The sequence below is a fragment of the Seriola aureovittata genome, chromosome 21 (assembly GCF_021018895.1).
Source record: "Seriola aureovittata isolate HTS-2021-v1 ecotype China chromosome 21, ASM2101889v1, whole genome shotgun sequence".
Lineage (NCBI taxonomy): Eukaryota > Metazoa > Chordata > Actinopteri > Carangiformes > Carangidae > Seriola > Seriola aureovittata.
Window position 1 is genome coordinate 13,299,669 of NC_079384.1, and position 17,831 is coordinate 13,317,499.

The 17,831-nt window shown below is 41.5% G+C and overlaps 2 protein-coding genes across 3 annotated transcripts in view; one reads left to right on the top strand and one right to left on the bottom strand.

Moving 5' to 3' along the window:
• The window catches only part of dock1 (dedicator of cytokinesis 1), a 180,521-nt gene that overhangs the window by 74,193 nt on the left and 88,497 nt on the right, over positions 1 to 17,831 (top strand). The gene's annotated exons all lie outside the window — the stretch shown is intronic.
• Positions 2,366 to 17,831, bottom strand: part of LOC130162728 (inhibitory synaptic factor 2A) — a 30,874-nt gene continuing 15,408 nt past the window's right edge. The window contains exons 3-4 of the mRNA XM_056366515.1: positions 15,322 to 15,393; positions 2,366 to 4,633 (exon numbers count right to left, since the gene is read on the bottom strand). Coding sequence (XP_056222490.1) covers positions 4,450 to 4,633; positions 15,322 to 15,393 — 256 coding nt within the window. The 3' untranslated portion in view covers positions 2,366 to 4,449. The remainder of the gene's footprint in view (positions 4,634 to 15,321; positions 15,394 to 17,831) is intronic.

Sequence of the window (17,831 nt, forward strand, 5' to 3'; positions counted from 1 at the left end):
GCCTCCCGTCTCTCTCTCTCTCTCTCTCTCTCTCTCTCTGATTCTCTTCTCTCTCTTCTCTTTTTTCCTCTCTCCTGGTGGTGCTGGACACTGAATGTTGATGAGAATGATCACAGTGACTGCTCGGGGGTGTCAGTTTTTGTTGTATGTTGTCACCGCAGTGCTACGCCTGTTAGCGACTTCGACACAGTATTGCCACACAATTGCGTCGTTGGACTTCCCAGCGGGGCTGTATATTTATATTCATGTCCACCCTCACGCAGGTTGAGATGAGTCCTTGTGAATACATTTATGTTGGGAGAGTAGCAGAAACATTTTGGCGGTCCCTGCTGAAATTTGCCAACTTCTACCTTTTATGTCCTTGAATTAGCCCTGCAGATAAACATAGGTAGGAAACCACAGCTGCAAAAATCCAACCAAAGCAATGAAACAAACCATTACATTTTTTCTTACTCTGTTATGTTTGCCACACTGACCTTTGCATATTAAGTAATATATCACTAGCAAACACCTAAATGTCAGAATTAATATTAAGATAAAACCTAACAGGCCAGATTGCTTGACAGCTAGCTTTACCTTAATGTTGACTAAATGATCCATTGAACTTTTCATAGCTGTAGTTTTGCGGTCGAATCGACAAGAGGCTGTTGTCATATGTGACTGTAGTCCTTCACTGTCATCCTGCTGATATTCCTGCAGTGTACAGAAGGAATGGAGTAGAAAGCTGCAGTGGAAGGACTCTGTGCTATTGATTGACAGTATAGGGCTGACCAACTATAGTGGCTGGAGCGTTTTTTTCTTTGCTGCATGCACTCACTGACCGAACACAGCACATTGCAACACAGCCGTCTCAATGACATGTCATCAGATCAGAATCCTCTCTTTTATCCCTCTGTATCACTCACCATCTCTACCTGTCTTTATATATTTCTGTTCAAATATGTCTGTTAGTGTATCCTTGCCACTTGCTTTCTGTGTTCTTTTTCTCCCTCTCTCTCTCTCTCTCTCTCTCTCTCTCTCCTCTCTCTCTCTCTCTCCTGCTGGCCAGACTGCTGCAGAGCTCTTACAGAAAAGAAGCATAGTGAGATATGGCACTGCATCATAATGCCTCAAACGTGCACTTATCACTCAATTCATGCACTTCTCCTCTCTCCTCTCCTCTCCCCCGCCGAAACTTTGACCAAGTGTCCTCTCGGGTTTATTGACCCTGCGACAAGCTCGTGTCAGACGCGTGCTCGCTGTCAACACAGCGTGACAACTACCAGGGCTCGCATGTTGATGCTCATCACCTTCAAACCACAGTGGACTGCAGTAAGCGCTGGGCATCTTGTTTGTAACCTCAGTAGTGTGCTGTAAACATCCAGCGGCGGAAAGCCCTGTGGAGGTGGCCCTGCTATGGGCTGGGGGTGGGGGGTGGGGGCAGCGTTTTGTTGCCCTCGAGCAGCACTGGTTCCTGGAGCTTCATGCGTCTGTGCGGGGGTGACTCTGCATCTCTGGGGCTTTTACTCAGACCTTTGTCCACGGTTAACCTCATGGTGTCATCTCATCGATGGTGCCCGCAAACATTAGGCAGGTGCATTTACACACACCAACACACGGACATGCCCAGCAGTCCCCAGACAGCATTAAAGTAAGAATGGTAAGGGCAAGAACTGTGCTGTGAGTGTAAGCTTTGCATCAGAAGCAGGTTCTAAGGCAGGTTGACTCTGTGCACCAGGAGCCCTTTTTGCTGCTTATCCCTCGGTTATATTCTGCTCTCGTGGTCTCCCACTCTACCACATCAAAGAGATGCAGGGCTGATTTTATATGTTTTTTCAACTTTATCTCCGGCTTTTCATCACATAAATTTGTGGAGTTGATTGTTTTGCATACAGAATTTTCAAACCATGTGCCCTAAGTGAAATCTTAAGTTAGATAGGTTCACCCAAATTACAGAAGACATATTCCCTCACTTACTCCTAGCAGATAGACATGCAGACAGTGTTTTTTTTTAAATTTTTTGGCATGTGTTTTTAGATATATGTCTTTGTGATTTTTGGTTGCGAAAGCAATAGAGTGCAGGAGAAGGACATTTTTGTTTTCTGGTGCTCTCAGCCATGAAAACAATGACATTTAAATTCATCAAAAGCAACATCAGTATTTTTCAGCAAAATCTCTCTAGAAATACCACACATACCTGGGTGATTAAAATCTAAACTATCTGCTAATTACTCATCCAACTTTACCATTAGAGATGAGGGAGATAAGATATGTTTTTGTATTCTGGGTGAACCGACCCTTTAATCGGTCTTTGTCTGATGAAAGTAACTGCAACAGCTCTGCAAATGATACTCAGTCTACGTCATACTTTGAGAGCTCTGTAGATGTCATTTTTTATTTTTCATATTTTGCATATTAAATATCTTTATTTTTTTTCTTTTTTAAAAAAAACAGTATAAAATACACAGTATTGTACATAATAAATCAATTGCACTTCTTTTAAGGTACAGATAAACATCTAGTTCTCTCTTGATGCTACAGTATAACTACTGAAAGAAACCGGACCTGGCATGTACAAAGTGGAGGTGTGAATCACATGTAGCCAACAGAAAGCAGCATGTTGGAGCTTGTGAGGGTCAAACCAGTGATAGTAGTCTAGTAGTTTGCCAGGTATTGTTGTGACAGTAGATAAAGATTTCTTTTATGCCCTTGAAACCACTTTGGCCACTTTTCCTGTCTTTTTGGGCAGTGCTTTTGTTTTTGAGAGTGACTTCGGTTTTATGCTCCTGCAGGCGCTGTTAACTTAATATTGTTTTCTCTCAGGTATTGGCTGCTCTCCCACTCATTAAAATGGTTTTTTAGCCCTATTTTATGCTATACAATATATATTTATTTATATTAATGCAAATATTACTTTGTCTGTACATAGTCTTTGAACCCTGTATGGAGTTACTACATGAGTTTTTACTTTACAGTCAAATAGATGGGAAGCAATGAGCAGGTGCTAGGATTTAAAAAAAAAGGGGGGGGGGGAAGGGGGAAAGAAGAGAAAAAACTTTTTGTCATTCTCTTTAAAAAGTGTTTCTTGAAAAGCTAGAAAATATCCTGCAAAATCTGAAGGTTGTAAAAAGCATGCAAGGCTTACACGCCTGCCACCCTGCACTGTAGAAGCCCTGGTTGTGATCAGAAGTGGCACATTCAGTCCCTCTGGCTTGGTTTCAGTAGCTATCGTAGTAGCTGATGCAGGATACTGAAGCAATACAATCACAGCTATCATCTTTTACCCCTCACATGTGCTAAGTACCAACATTATTTATTATGCTGACTGGTTTCGTGACTGGAACAATAAAGAATCTTTTTTTTTTTTTCTTTTTTTTCTTTTCTGTGTGTCGAGCCAGAACTCTATAGTTTTACGGTAATGAAGTCTGACTGTATGGATTCCCTCTCTTCTTTATGGTGTTGGGTTTCATTGACCATATGCACTGTGAAGTTAGTAAGAACTAAGTTTGATGTATGAAAGGGAATTAAGAATCAGAACCTTTTTTCACTTCCTATGCACTGGAATTTTTTGAAATGCACAGCCCCCTTCACCGCAGCTCAAATAAATATATTCCACTAAACTTTAGAGTGAATGTATATAGATATATATTTATATAGAAAAAAGTACATTGACGTCTAACTTTGCAAACGTTATTAAGAAAATAAGTGTTATTTATTCATTCTTTACTTCAAAGTCAGGTGATTCGAGGAGACATTTTAGCGATGGATAGAAAGTTGATCATAGAACTCCAATAAACATCTCTGACCTCTTTGTCCTTTAGGTCTCTTCTTTAGATATTATGAAAGTCTTCAATCTGTCATAGTTAGTAGGTGATCTACATGTGTGAGTTAATACTCAAAATAGTTCATTTTTAATTATTCTGGAGAAAATGTATCCTGAACAGTGTTAATTGTGCTTATGCTGTTGATGTAGACCTCAGAACATTGTGGTTGAACTGTGAGCCTCTCCTGGAGGCTGGGAAGAAAGACAAAGTCCCAACTGGTGAATAGAAATGTGACGGTCACTGAACCGGCATCATAGAATAGGGACCCCGTGGACGTCAGCTAGAAAAATATATGCAAATAGACAGAGGGAAATCAAATTCGTCTTCTCACCTTGCTGATCTCCAAATATGTTGCCCTGGTGTAATTTCACACCCTGTTTGAAGAAAGTAGTTCAAAATAACTGAATCCATTTTTGGTAAGCGTGACATTTTTGAATTTTTCCATGGAATCCACACTTGTGTCCCGTTACACATCCTGTCGTCTCTGAGAAAGGGGTTCAGTATCCAGTTGTGGAGCTCTCCATTAATACTGGTCACTAGGTTTACAAAAAGCCTAGGAGTGGTAAAACAGAAGACGATGGATAAACCAAACAAACATGGACGACCAGACGGACACATAAATCCCGTGTATCGGTAACATCGGTGTTCACAGGAACCAAAGTTTCCAGCGAGCATGCTTCTTGGAGTCAGCTTTGGACTTGCGTTTTGGGGTGGAGGTGAAGGCCTCCTGGGGGTAAGGCAGGGGGGCAAAATGAGCATCCTCCGTAGGGCAAAGCCTCTTCATCAGCGGCTGCAGCTTGTCCTCCTGCTGCTTGAAGTCCAGCTCCACACTGCCTCAAAGAAACAGAGACAGAAAATCAGTTCAAACACTATCTAACTGCTGCATGCAGGTATTAACACGACCATATCCATGCGTTTTTATGATACAGGCTAAATACCATACATGATCATATAATTCATTTTATTTTAATATAAAACCTCCCTGTTCTCACATTTTTCTTCTGCTTGTGTTAATGTGCTGTTGCTGCTTGTTGCTGTTAATGCACTATGTGCATATAAATGACATTAAAGCCACCAAGCAAAAAATAATCCATGCAATTTTCAGGAAGACTTTTATTGTGAAACATATGCGATTAGAGTTATAGCCATATTTTTTCTTATATACACAACAATGGAATGGTGGGTGTAGAATGACTTATTGTTTTGACTAAGTCATATAAATCATTTTTTTTCCCCCTCTTATAATTTGTTTTACCTGGCTTTTATTCTGAAGTAGCTTTTACTTTGAATAGGCCGCAAACTTGACCATTACTTGAGTACTGGTTTTTATTTGATGCATTTTACCATGTATATTCTCCATTCATCGACACTGAAAACACTCAGGTTTCTTTTCCCGCTTCACGCTTCTTTTAATCTTGACATGTTTTGACTGCCACATTTCCCCTCTAACCATATTAAGTTTCCACGTTGTGGCCAGTGCTCACTTGACCCCGACACAGGCATCTGTCAAAGCACTGCTCAGCCTGGCAAAGTGACCTAGATTTTCTGCTTACTTCATCCTTATTTCCCAGTAAAAATCTCCTACTTTATACTTGTCTTTGATCGCATCTGGCTGCCCACATTGGCCGCTGTCGCTGCTGTCGTTTTTCTTATTTGCATTATTATTGTGATTCATAAAGCGAGAGGGAAGCCCATTAGCCCAGTGAAGAGCGCTCGGTCACTGGAGGAGGTGTTGAACCAAAGATCATTTGCTTTGCTAAAACTGAGATCAGAGCCTGGGTATTGATGTGAGCCTGAGGATTTTAGTTTATATCATGATGCTTTGATCCCTGCACAATATTATAACATCAGCAAAAGGTAACTGGAATGCAGAATGATTACATTTGTGGGAATTTTGTACAGACACACACACACAAGCTTGTTTCATTACCCTCTTGAGGGACATTCATTGACGGGATGCATTCCCTAGCTCCTTAACCTAACAGTAACCATCACAACTAAATGCCTAATCCGAACCCTAAAGCCAAGTCTTAACCCTCAAAAAGCAGTCTGTAACCGTGGGAACCTCAATTTTTGAGACCCCATGGGTTGGTGTGCAATCACACACACACACATACATACACACAGTCTTTTCCTTCTCGGTGTACTCCACGTTTCCCCAGGGTGCTAGGGGATTTATCTGGACCAGCCATCATTGTAATCCCACGCCCGCGCACATCTGACTACTAGGTACTGCTGAGAGAAACTCAGATTACAGCCTCAACTGTGGTTAAGTGTAAGGGGACTTTAATCTGCTAAAGCCTCCTCCAGCCACCAGCCTGAGTTGTGTGTGTGTGTGTGTGTGTGTGTGTGTGTGTGTGTGTGTGTGTGTGTGTGTGTGTGTGTGTGTGTGTGTGTGTGTGTGTGTGTGTGTGTGTGTGTGTGTGTGTGTGTGTGTGTGTGTGTGTGTGTGTGTGTGTATATGGGTGGGTGTGTGGGGAGGGGACTCTGACAGACACATTTACATAATGGCAACAGGATCCACCTCATGAATACTGTGGTTTGTCTGGTTGCGCGCCGCCGTTTACCACTGTGAGAGATTATGCGGTTTCAAGGTGAGCAGGGCGGTCGGCTGCCTGCACTGATTGAAATACCAGGCATCTGTAATGATCGCCTGTTGCAACACTGACATCTTTTTTTGAGAGATATATAAAGGGGGACTACTTCTTTTAAAATCTACATTGAATAGAATCCCATTACAAACTACTGGATGTTGATCATGATTAGTATGCCAGGTGAGCTGTAGATGCAGATTATTCTGTCTGTTGCATCTCAAAGCACAGCCAAAAAATCATTTCCAGGAGCTGGGACAGTCTCGAATGAGGTGTCGCAATAAACTCGACAGTTTTTATTAGGTACGTTGATGGCATTGGCATTGATTAGAACAAAACAGATGTAAAAGTGGGTGTCTGAAAGGGAGTCAAGTGAACGTTGGGTGCTGAACCAGACACTCAGCACTTTGCATTTGTTTGACTCAGGCCTTTAAATGGAGCCAAGAACGCTGAAGCTATTAACAATAAATCACTGGCTGTTAATTACACTGGTTTAAATCCACTTCAATTTGTGCAAAGTCAGTCAGAGGTTTTGTGTGTCTGTGTGTGTGTGTGTGTGTGTGTGTGTGTGTGTGTGTGTGTGTGTGTGTGTGTGTGTGTGTGTGTGTGCGCGCATGTTTGTCTGCATGTGGAGACAGCTGCATGTGTGTACAAGTATATATACTGTGAGTCGGGATGAGTTTACTCCCAACCCATTTGGTACGTTGTAAATGAACTCGAAACAACTTGAAGGACACATCTGGGCTGCGTGACAGGGAGGAGTCATGTGGTGCCGATCATGTAGCTCAATCAAATAGACGAATAGATATGATACTTAACACTACAGACGACTCCAAAATCTTCATTTGTGAACAATAATTTTGAACCTGAAATGGGCTCCGTCTAAAAGGAAACAATGAATCATGTCTTTTGTTTGGTTTGCCCTAAGTCAGTGCTAAACTTTGGAAAAAACCTGGCGGCCTTGAACCAAATGTTAAGCCCGTGCACACGAAATGTCTTTAATGCACGGGCTAAGCGATTTGTCCTGAGGTGTCTTGTTCGACTCAGCGAATTCTCCAAAATGAAATATCTGCTTTGAAGACTGAGAAAAAAGGTACAATAATTCATGCCTTAATGTCATTTTACCTCGACTCCTGCAGCTCTCTTTACTCAAACCACTCAAAGTCTTTCTGGCATAAATCTGGTTGAATATTCAGCAGCCAGAATTTTTAGCAGGGGCCAGGAAAAGAGACCATATTACTTGTTTTTTTTCCAGCCTGCACTGGCCTCCAATTGAATTTAGAATTGATTTTAAGATTTCACTTATCACAAATGAATTAGCTGCAGACTACAGTTGGAGCCTCCCTAGTCCCAAGAATGTGACCCATAATCGTCTCTCATTTCCTGAAAATCCACCTTATTTTGAAGGATGGTTGAGCCGTGCCGGCCAGATTTAGAATTTAAACATTTCTGCCTAAACCATTTTTAAATTCCCTTGAGAAACCTTCTGTTATAAACATGCTTTTACCTGATCTCGTATAATTTATCCTGCCTGTTTAATCCAGTCGGTTTTGGATTTTTATTATCATTTTACTCTTATATTTACTGATTCTTTTTTGTTACTGTTGATTTTATTTTCTATTCTATGAAAGCATTCTGCTACCAGTTTTAGAATTTATCTATTTTTTGGTTTTTCCTTTGGTCAGGCCTCAGGGGACAGCTGACGTACAAGTACGAACACAGCCCTCAGGCTGATGCTGTATAATAAGATCATGATGTCCTCGGAAGTCCAACTCGAGCTCGCATATTAAACATAATTCATGAGCTGCAAAATTAACAGGAACTTGCGGCTCTAATAAGTGTAGTAAGGCAGCATCAAAGAATCCTGTGATCAATGACTGAGTGTAATGAATGTGTGGTGTCATTGGTGAAGCAGTATGCTGATTATTTCATTGTGTCTTTTTCATCTTTTGTAATAAACACCCCCAAAAAAAGTCAATTAACACTGTGCAAGTAGACATATTTCTCTACCATTTTTTGTGTCTTCGGAGAGGTAGTGTAGTTGCTGTGTCATTTTGTATCGGATGTGATACACACACACACACACACACACACACACACACACACACACACACACACACACACACACACACACACACACACACACACCGATAAACGATAGCAGTGATAGGATTTTCCCTGCTCTTCACTGTAAGCCTCTAATGCTGCAGAGACTGTTGTTGCTGTGCATTGATTGTCACAGGTTATTGTCCTGCTTGGACACACAGCCATTTAACCAGATTAAAAACCTATTATTTTTATTGCTACACTCATTAGACCTATTTTCAATTTATGCTCTGAGAGTATAGTAAACATTATCAGTGCAGTTAAGTTGACAGTACTTGCGCTGCAGTCTTTGCCTCATTCAGCTCTTGCCTTTGGGTTTATGCCTGAGCTTCTCCAGTAACTATAGGTTTACTATACATTTCCTTTTATTCTTTTAGGATTATCTCTCTCTAACTTACCTATCACATACTGATCTAGCTTGCAGGAGATATTGATGTGCACTTGTGTTCCTCGCAACCTTAAATTTGCCTCTTCTTAATGTCAGAGATACTTGAAAGTCTTGTATCAAGTATCATATAAAGGTGACCAAATACAGAGCACAGCTTTATGTCCACCATGCTGAATCGGTAGTATAAACATAGTAATGACTACAGTCAATGCCGTCTGAATATGGCCACTTGTCCTTCTCATATGAAACCGATTTAGCATTGCACCAATGTAACATTGTTGCACTCACAATGGACAGTAAAAAAAAAAATCAATGCAGCAAAACCAGCAGAGATCAAACAAAGTCTGGTGAACCCACTTCTTTCTAACCCTGCACCATCAATTTCAAACTCTTCAGTCTTCAGTCCCAACCGACACTGCCTCAAGTGACATCACTTGTGGAAATGTAACCTGCTTTGCACGGCTCCCTCTGGAGCCACAAAAAGCTTTGTACAACTTTCTTCCACATGTGCATTAGTGCTCCCCAGGACTACTGATTTAAGGCTAAAGAAATATCAAGAGAAACCAACACTGAAAGCTGTTTCAGTCACACCTCTCCGACTATTTTTGTGACAGTACAACATCAATGTTCTTCCACCTCTTCTATCGAGGGAGGACAGTCATTAGCCGCACAACTGCAAGAGGTTGCTTGATTTAGCTTGTCAAGAAAACATGAACATGTGATATTTGAAGTGTTTTCCGATGAGGACAGTCTCTGTATATGATGCATCTGGTACAGTTCTGTTGCAGTGATAGACTTCAGCTGTAGATCCAGATCTTGAGTAGACCTTGGCAGGGGATTAACCTGTGAGAGCCTGGAATTCGTGGATCAAACAACAGTGTGAACATTTGGAGTTTGAATCCCCCCTCCCCTCCCCCCCAGACCATTGTTGCATGTCAATCCCTCCCTCTCTGCCATGTCTCCTGTCAGATTTCACGCTTCACTGTCAAGTCAAACATAAATGTCACGACATGATTTCCAAAAGATAAAAGTTTGCTCTTAACATCTGAGCTCACGCCTGTTTCTGGATAAAGTAAATCCTTTATTCAATGTGTTTATGTTCCTCACATGACACACGTTTATGCACAGTTTACGCCACTTTTCCCACTTGATATCATGTATGTGATGTCAGATAATGCTGTAAATCTTTATTTATTATTACCTCTCATTATTATTTCTCACTGTATTTTTTCAAGCTGTATAACTGTATTGTAGTAAGACTACATCCTTACACACACTCTCTCCAGATTTCCAGCATGCATAATTGAACAACCTATAGATTCATGATGCTGTGAACACAACATCCTGTTAGCTGTTGATCTTAGCCAGTGTTACTTTGAAGCTGAATCTGCTCCTGAATTTAATTTTCTACCCAGGAGAGGTGAGACAAAGTAGAGGTGAACTGGCCTGTGGGTAGGGAACAGCAAAGAAAGGAAAACTTAAATGTCACTGAAAAAAAAAAAGATCTGCATAACTTAATTTTAGAAAAAAAAAAAAGAAGAAAAAAACGCCAAGTGAAAAGATAATCATCTCATCTTTGAAACGTACTCAAAAGGCCTTTTAATGAAAGATTTATTAGTCTCTACCCGGCCCAGTTATCAGCATCTCCTTATGAAACTGTCACGAGCCCTGCTGCTGCGTCACTCCACATTTTGATTTTTTGATTTTTTGATTTTTTTTTTTGGTGAAAGTGAAAAAGTGAAGCGTTGTTGGCATTTTCCTGTCCCCTCGCTGCCACTCCCCTGAGTGGGTTGTTGGATCGGAACAAATTGAAGAAGGCACTTTGGACCTTGTCAGTCTTTAACCTCTCTCCCCCACTTGTTCTCAGTCTCGCTATGTCTCTCTCTCACTCACTCCCACTCCTTTTCCTGTCATGTTCCTGCTCTCCAAAAAAAAGTGTACGTACAAGAAAAGAAACTTGTCCATTCCCTGTGCGACGCCTGACCTCTTACTTCAAAGTATTCATTGCAATACACACCTTTCACCTGCCCTTTACCCCACTATAAACTTCTGTGAGTCTTCATCGCTCCCTGTCTCCTTCATCCTCTCTGTCTCTCTCTCTCTCTCTCTCACTCTCACTCTCACTCTGTCTGTCTTCCTGTTTCACATTCTCACCCTGCCTCCATCTTTGTTTCCTTATCTTCGGCGGGTGTGAATGTGCTCTTCCTGAATGTCCTCACTTTCCCTTCACAAAATCTGTCCTACCCGAGGATCACTCTTGTAGCTATGGTAACTAGCTTGCTACCATGTTGGAAAACATCATTATGCTCGCACAGAAAAAAGAGATATCATCCCCCAGCAGAGTCGTGCAGTAGGACAGCCTTGCTGCTCAGTAATTTCCATATGTTATAATGTAATCAGCTCTCCAGCCTTTAGCAACGCTTAATTGATTTTCATAGCCTTGCACAATATATTGGAGATTTTTCGTCCTCTTAAATACCCATTCCCTTGTTGATTTTTTTCATTATCTATTTGCGCTGCACAGTGTTATTTAAAGAATATTTTACCATCTGATAGGTAGGTTTAATGATCAGCTGCTGTTCCCAGTGAGTTAAATTCAAGCCAGTGACAAAACTAAACCAATGGGGAAATAGCTGTAGTCCATTGTGAACAATAGTAACCGGTGGTGGGGGCGTGCACAATCGACTTCCTTAATCACAACTACTTAAATCTATCTCCCTGTTTGATCAGCACATTAGCCCACATAAATGCAGTGTGAGGAAAATGAGATTATGGGGTTTTCTGCGTCAAGATGCATCACGGCTCAATGCCTGTGGTCTGGAAACATTTTCAAATCCACGGCTTTTCTGCGCCGTCCTGTCTCTCCGTGTTCTTCCTATCCAGCCGTCTTCCTCTGTTTGTCTCTCATGCTGTATTCTCTGACTGTTCCTCCCCCTCCGTCCCCACCTTTCTCAGTAACAGATATTACATCACCTGGCAAGATGGAATGAATTGCAATAATCTTTTCATCCCTTTCTCGCCTGTTCTGTTTCAATGTCATGCGCGTTGTATTAAGCATTGAATCCCCAAGTTCATTTGAACACACACTGCTCGCTGTTCGGGAGAGATAACATATTCTGGAGAAACGGCGAGATAGAGAGAGAAAGTTGAGGGAGGATGAAAGAGAGAGAGACCGAGTTCAAGATAGTTCAAAATGAGGAAAGTGGGACCAGACAAGGACGAGAGACTACAACAGCTTGTGTATTCTGTTTGAAGTCCATGCCCATAGACTACAGCACCATATTGATCTGGTGCTGTTGTTATGCTAAGGATGGGCTCTGAGATGATGCCATATACTCTTGGACAAATTGATTATGCTGAAGAGTGCATGGCTGGCTCCTTACCGGGCCACGTTAAAATGATTTATGGACCCATATGTCCAGTCCGGCCACGAGACCAGCTTCATCATAAACACAAGAGTTAGGGGTTTGGCCCTGGCACAAAGACACCAACACGCTCAGGGAAAAAAAAAAAAAAAATCCTAATAGGTATTATAGACAGCTATTCTCCCCACGTACACTGTGTGTTCCTGCATGGTTCTGCTTCCTATCCTGTGTTCCTCCACCTCCAGAGAGGTTGTTTTCATGGAGATCTAAGTAATTAGATTGCCATTTAATCCTCCTGCCTGTGTGAATACAACTGCTATATTTGATTCTGTGTCCAATCAACACAATTTACCATGCCAAGTGAGTCTCTTAAAGGAGAACTCAGGTCAATTTAACAGATTTCAAACATCTCACTTAGAAAATTTCTGCCCTTTATCAAGTTGAAACCCTGCCAGGTGCTGGTAAGGTTTGTCAAAAATTAGCGTTTTATTTTGTATTGAGTTTCTGTTTTTCTGCTCTTCCTCCTGCAGATGAAGCGTTTCAATCGATTGTGGCAGATCTAGGGAAGCCGAATGTGGAGTTTTGATGTTAATATAGTGCCTGTTTGAAGACAGCTGTCGTGCATGTGTGTGCACGATCAGCGCAGACCAAGTCATGGGGACAAGTCTGAAATGACTTTGTCGGTGACTTTGTCAGTTTCTCCATGGGGATTTTCAGGTTAGAAAAATGTAGATAAGACAGATATGTTGGACCACTTGCTGACACATCCTTATAATTGGCTCATATTCAAATGGGCACACTTAATCATAGCTTTTATTGCAGCCTGCATTTTGCATATTTTAAACCCCTCATTGGGATTTCAGGTCATGGAGCTATATAAATGAAACACCTTTCCCTACACGCCAGTGATCAGTATAGGTACACTCTGAACTGCCAAGAATATCTTGAGAGAAAGAGAATGGAATTGCTCATATTTTTAAGATTTAAATGTGTTATCACGCTGTAGCTGCTGCTCACAGATCTGGAGAGATGGTTAGTGAATGTCTCTGGAGTCTGCAGAGGCTTGCACAGTAGGGTAAGCACGGTTGGTTTTTACTCAGGCAGGCAGAGTGTAGATGGACGATAGGTAGGCCAGAGGGAGCAGGGCCTTCTCTTCCCCGGGTCCAAATCACACAGAGTTAGCATTAAACACTGCTCCTGACTAATTTATAATACTGGACGAGGTCCCATCTCAGCAGTTTGTCCTACTTCATCCATCCTTTAACCCTGTGTCTAACCTATTGCCTCTTAGCTATTTATGCCCTTCCATTGTCCTTCACATCACATGCAATCATCCAGCTCATCTCACTTCATCCCGCTGACATTGAATCGTTGTAAAATCCACCTTTCCTGTTGTTCAGCCTGAGGCTATGCGCGGTGGACCTGCCGCGATTTAAACATACTCCACCTCTACGACAAGATGCACCTTCCTCAGCTCAAACATCAGAGGGAGCAGGAGCTGTGCCCCGCTCCTTCATTTTCAGGAGCCTATTGAAGTTTGTCCAAAGGCCTATCAGTTATTGAGAGCAGCAGATAGAAAATGATTTAAATGTCTCTTCAGAGGCGGAATGCCGACTGAGTGGAACAGCAGTGTCCACTAAAAACAGTTTTATTGATCGTCTCTCACCCATCTACCCTTTAAATCTCTGTTCTTTCTCATCTTTTTTTCCTCCCTCCTGTTCTAATTTGACTGTTGAAGTCAAACTTTTTTTCTGGGCAAAAAACAGAGAAACGGTAGAAAACACACATACACATTTGCACATTCAGGGCTGCGACATGCAGTTCTAGCTGTGAGCAAAGAGCGCTCCTGGGGCTTTCAGACTGTCAGCGTCACTGTGTTTCAAAGAGGAAGTCTGACAGAGGTGTCGGGACCTGCGAGGCTCTGTCATAGGTCAGAGCCACTGACTCCAAACTTTAAACTGACCCCACACTGTTTCACATTAGGGCTGTAACTAATGGCTATTTTTGTTAAACGATTAAACCATCTGTTTATAAATCGGCATGGCGTCAGTTAGGTCACCATTTAAGTCCAGACTATCAACAACTACTGGATGGTTTGCCAAGAAACTTTGTACAGACATTCATGGTTACCTGAGGACACATGCTAATGACTTTCTTCTAGTTCCTCTGTGAGGGACACATTTGTTCAGAGCGATGGCTATTGGATGGATTGCTTTGAAATTTGCTTCAGATATTCAAGGATAAATTCTAATGACTTTGATGATATTCTGACTTTTATCCAGAATCATCATAAGGCCTCATTTTTAATTTGTCCAATACTTAATTAATCACCAAAAAGTAAAAGATTCCCATCAAACAAGCTAAACTAAAATGGTGAGACTTTAAGATAACCGATTCATTTTGTTTGATAAGCTAATGAAACCAAATCATTTTCAGGAGTGATGCCAGTTAATTTTGATCGACTATTTGTGTCACATACACAAACACATTCACACACAGAAGACCAGGCAGCAAAATATTTACACACACATCCTTGATAAGGAGACAACTATGTACCCTGGTAGACTAATGACTCTGGACTCAAGTCTGTGCTGGCTGTCAAATAAATTGAACTGAATTTGAAAATATAGTAGAGGCTCAGTTGGCTTGGCAACAGCACACAGTGATAATATTTCATGATGTCTGGACGGTAATTAATGTCACCTTTCGCTGCCCTGTTCTCACTCACTCCACAGCTATGCATCCCCCTTACTTCTCAAGCATGTGCCCTTTTGTCTCTGTGTCTGGCTCACGCTACACCTGCTAAGCCGCCTTCAGTTAAGAAAGGGGTGTGAAGTGACAATAGGAGAGTCGGACAAAGATGTATAGATTCAGAAGAGAGTGTGATGTGTAAATGTCACATGTCCCCAAGTGCTCATTAACAGCATCCACGTTAGTCTTGCATCCCCTGCCCCCTTACCCTCCACCCTTTTCCACCTGCCCTTTTTTTTTTTTTTTTTTCCCCCCTCAAGGAGAAAGAACAGAGCACATTTGGATCATCGTGTCTTTGAAGAGTAATGGCCACTAACCTGTAAATAATGCATGCGCTGTTCCGGCATGTGTCACAGTTGGCCGTGTCCTGTCCGGTTCGATAGGAGAGTCTGCGGGGGAGATAAGAGTCGTGAATGAGTAATTATAGGACTTGTTAAGCTGCTCCCTCACACCTTCCTTTCTCATCTTGTTTGTCATCCCTCGTTAGTAGGACCGAAGTAAATGAGGGTGATGAGGAGTCACGCTGCCCTCCATGAGTGGCCCGTGTCCGGCAGCCAGGGCAGAAAGGGCGCTGTGTCGGCCATTAGCTGTGGTTGACTGATTGGAGGTCAGATAAGGCAAAGTGCTACAGGGCAGCAGTGAAAGGTAGTTTTCATCAGGGAGTTGATTCAGGATTGTTAAATTTACAACAATTACTCTACGGATGTTCTCATGAGAAAAAAAAAAGTTAGGGTGCATATAAGGATTATTTTCATTATTGATTATTGAAATGCGAGAGAAATGCCAAACACAAAGACGTTCAACTTCAATGATATAAAACTGAAAGATGCAGCAAAACCTCGACCCAGAGAAGATTTGCCATTTTTGCTTGAAAATTGACTAATGATTGATTTATTATCAAAGCAGTTATTGATAAATTTTTTGAACTAATCATTAAGTTGACTTTAAGTCAAAACACCAACAGTTAGTCTTTAATTATTTTTTCCCAGTTGATATGAGAGAAATACAGGACAAATCCAGCCATTGATGAATCTGTTCTGTAGAGGACAGCATTGCAAAGCATACAGTTAGAGTTATCTCCAGTATGAACATTTATTCTAACCATTTATTGCCTAGAGGGAAAAAAAACAGAATCATTTGGAGATTAAATGTGTCCTCTGAGGAGATAAAATTTGACAGTTTTGTTTAGGACAGCAGCCACTTGGCTTTACACAGTCAGCCCGTCTTAATTTCATTGTGATATCGATTCACTGAATTCACATTCAGACCAATCAATATCCTTTTATATTACATTGCGTGTGTCCTGATATTGTTCAATCATTGGTTGTCACTGAGATAAAATATTGGCATGAACCAAGTTCCCATTATAGATCTCTATTCCTCAAGGGGCAGCTAAAGAGCAGGTGATGGTCATGAATGGATCCATTAGGTTATATGCTTCAAAGGCTCAATGGCTTTCTTATTGGATTAGCATGTGGGAATGTGCATATTGATTGACACTAAAGTGTTTCTCCTTGTAATTTATGACATATTACAGTGGACACACTGTGGACTCACTTAACCGATGACACGGACAAGATGGAAATGCTTTGTTGGTTGGGTTTTATAGTTATGACCTGCACTGCTGCATCAACAGAAAACAGTCTTGTAAACCCGGTGCAGATGTCGGGCCTTTAGTAGCTGTTACTTATCCAGGTAGCATCTTTCATCAGCTTCTCTCCTTCACAGTCAGTTGGTTATATGGAGACACACATAGTAGCTACCAAATACACCCATCCCCATCCTCCTATTAAAGAAGTTTTTAATTTGTTGACAGCATTTACCAAGAATTTGCTCATTGACTTTGTCATAACATGATCACTTTTCCAATGTCTAGAGTATTATTAGTAAGTTTTATTTGCCCAGATTTTGATCTGTTTTTGAGATATCTGCCTTCACCCCATTATAACGGTGGTCAATGCATTTTCAATTATGGTGCCCACAGCAATGAAATACTACATTAAAAAGAATGAACAGCAACTTGACTTTCCAGAAACAATGTTGTGGTTTCTCTGGGTAAACACTGAAAAACTGTTCCCAGTGTTATCCACAGTAATGTGGGCTCTGTTTCAGCAGAGAGATGTTACTGTTGAATTTTACATATGTGGCAGAAATCACGGCGGCTAGATACCACTCGAGCTAAGTGAGAAAATGTTTTTTGGTTCATTTGTTTTCCTTTCCTGTGTGAACTTACCCTCTCTCACAAACTATCACTGTCATAAATCGAGGTTTCTCAAAATGAACATGGTTATGAAAACCAACTTGATTCTTCGCTTTGAGGTTAATGTGTTAACTTTCACATTTAGTTTCGTCTTTGCAGGAGCAGAGACATTTTTCAAATCTCTCTCAGGGACTCTTGTCACACTGCCCATAAGGTGCAGCACCAATAAAAATTAAACCTATCATAAATTTCTGCTCCTTATCTGCTCCTTTCTGGGCTATATGCTCTGACAGGTATATTAGATGTGCTAATATCAATATTGTTATTTAAGGCTGTAGCAGAGTGAAGTAATGGGCAGAATCTAAGACGAGGATGAGTGCAATGATATGAAGAAATTTACTTGGAAGATTGCAGCTCGGGTTAATTGCCATTAAGGGGCTTGCCCTTGGAGAGGGGGTGACAGTGCAGCGGGGAAGGTCAAAGCCACAAAACCACAAAGCCACTTTCCACCCGGATGAGTCGATCGATAAGCGGGTCCACGGGCAACTGGATCACATCCTTTGAAGAGCTCATCCTTATTCTCTATATATCTCGCCCCCATGCTGTCTAGATCTTTCTTCCCCCACC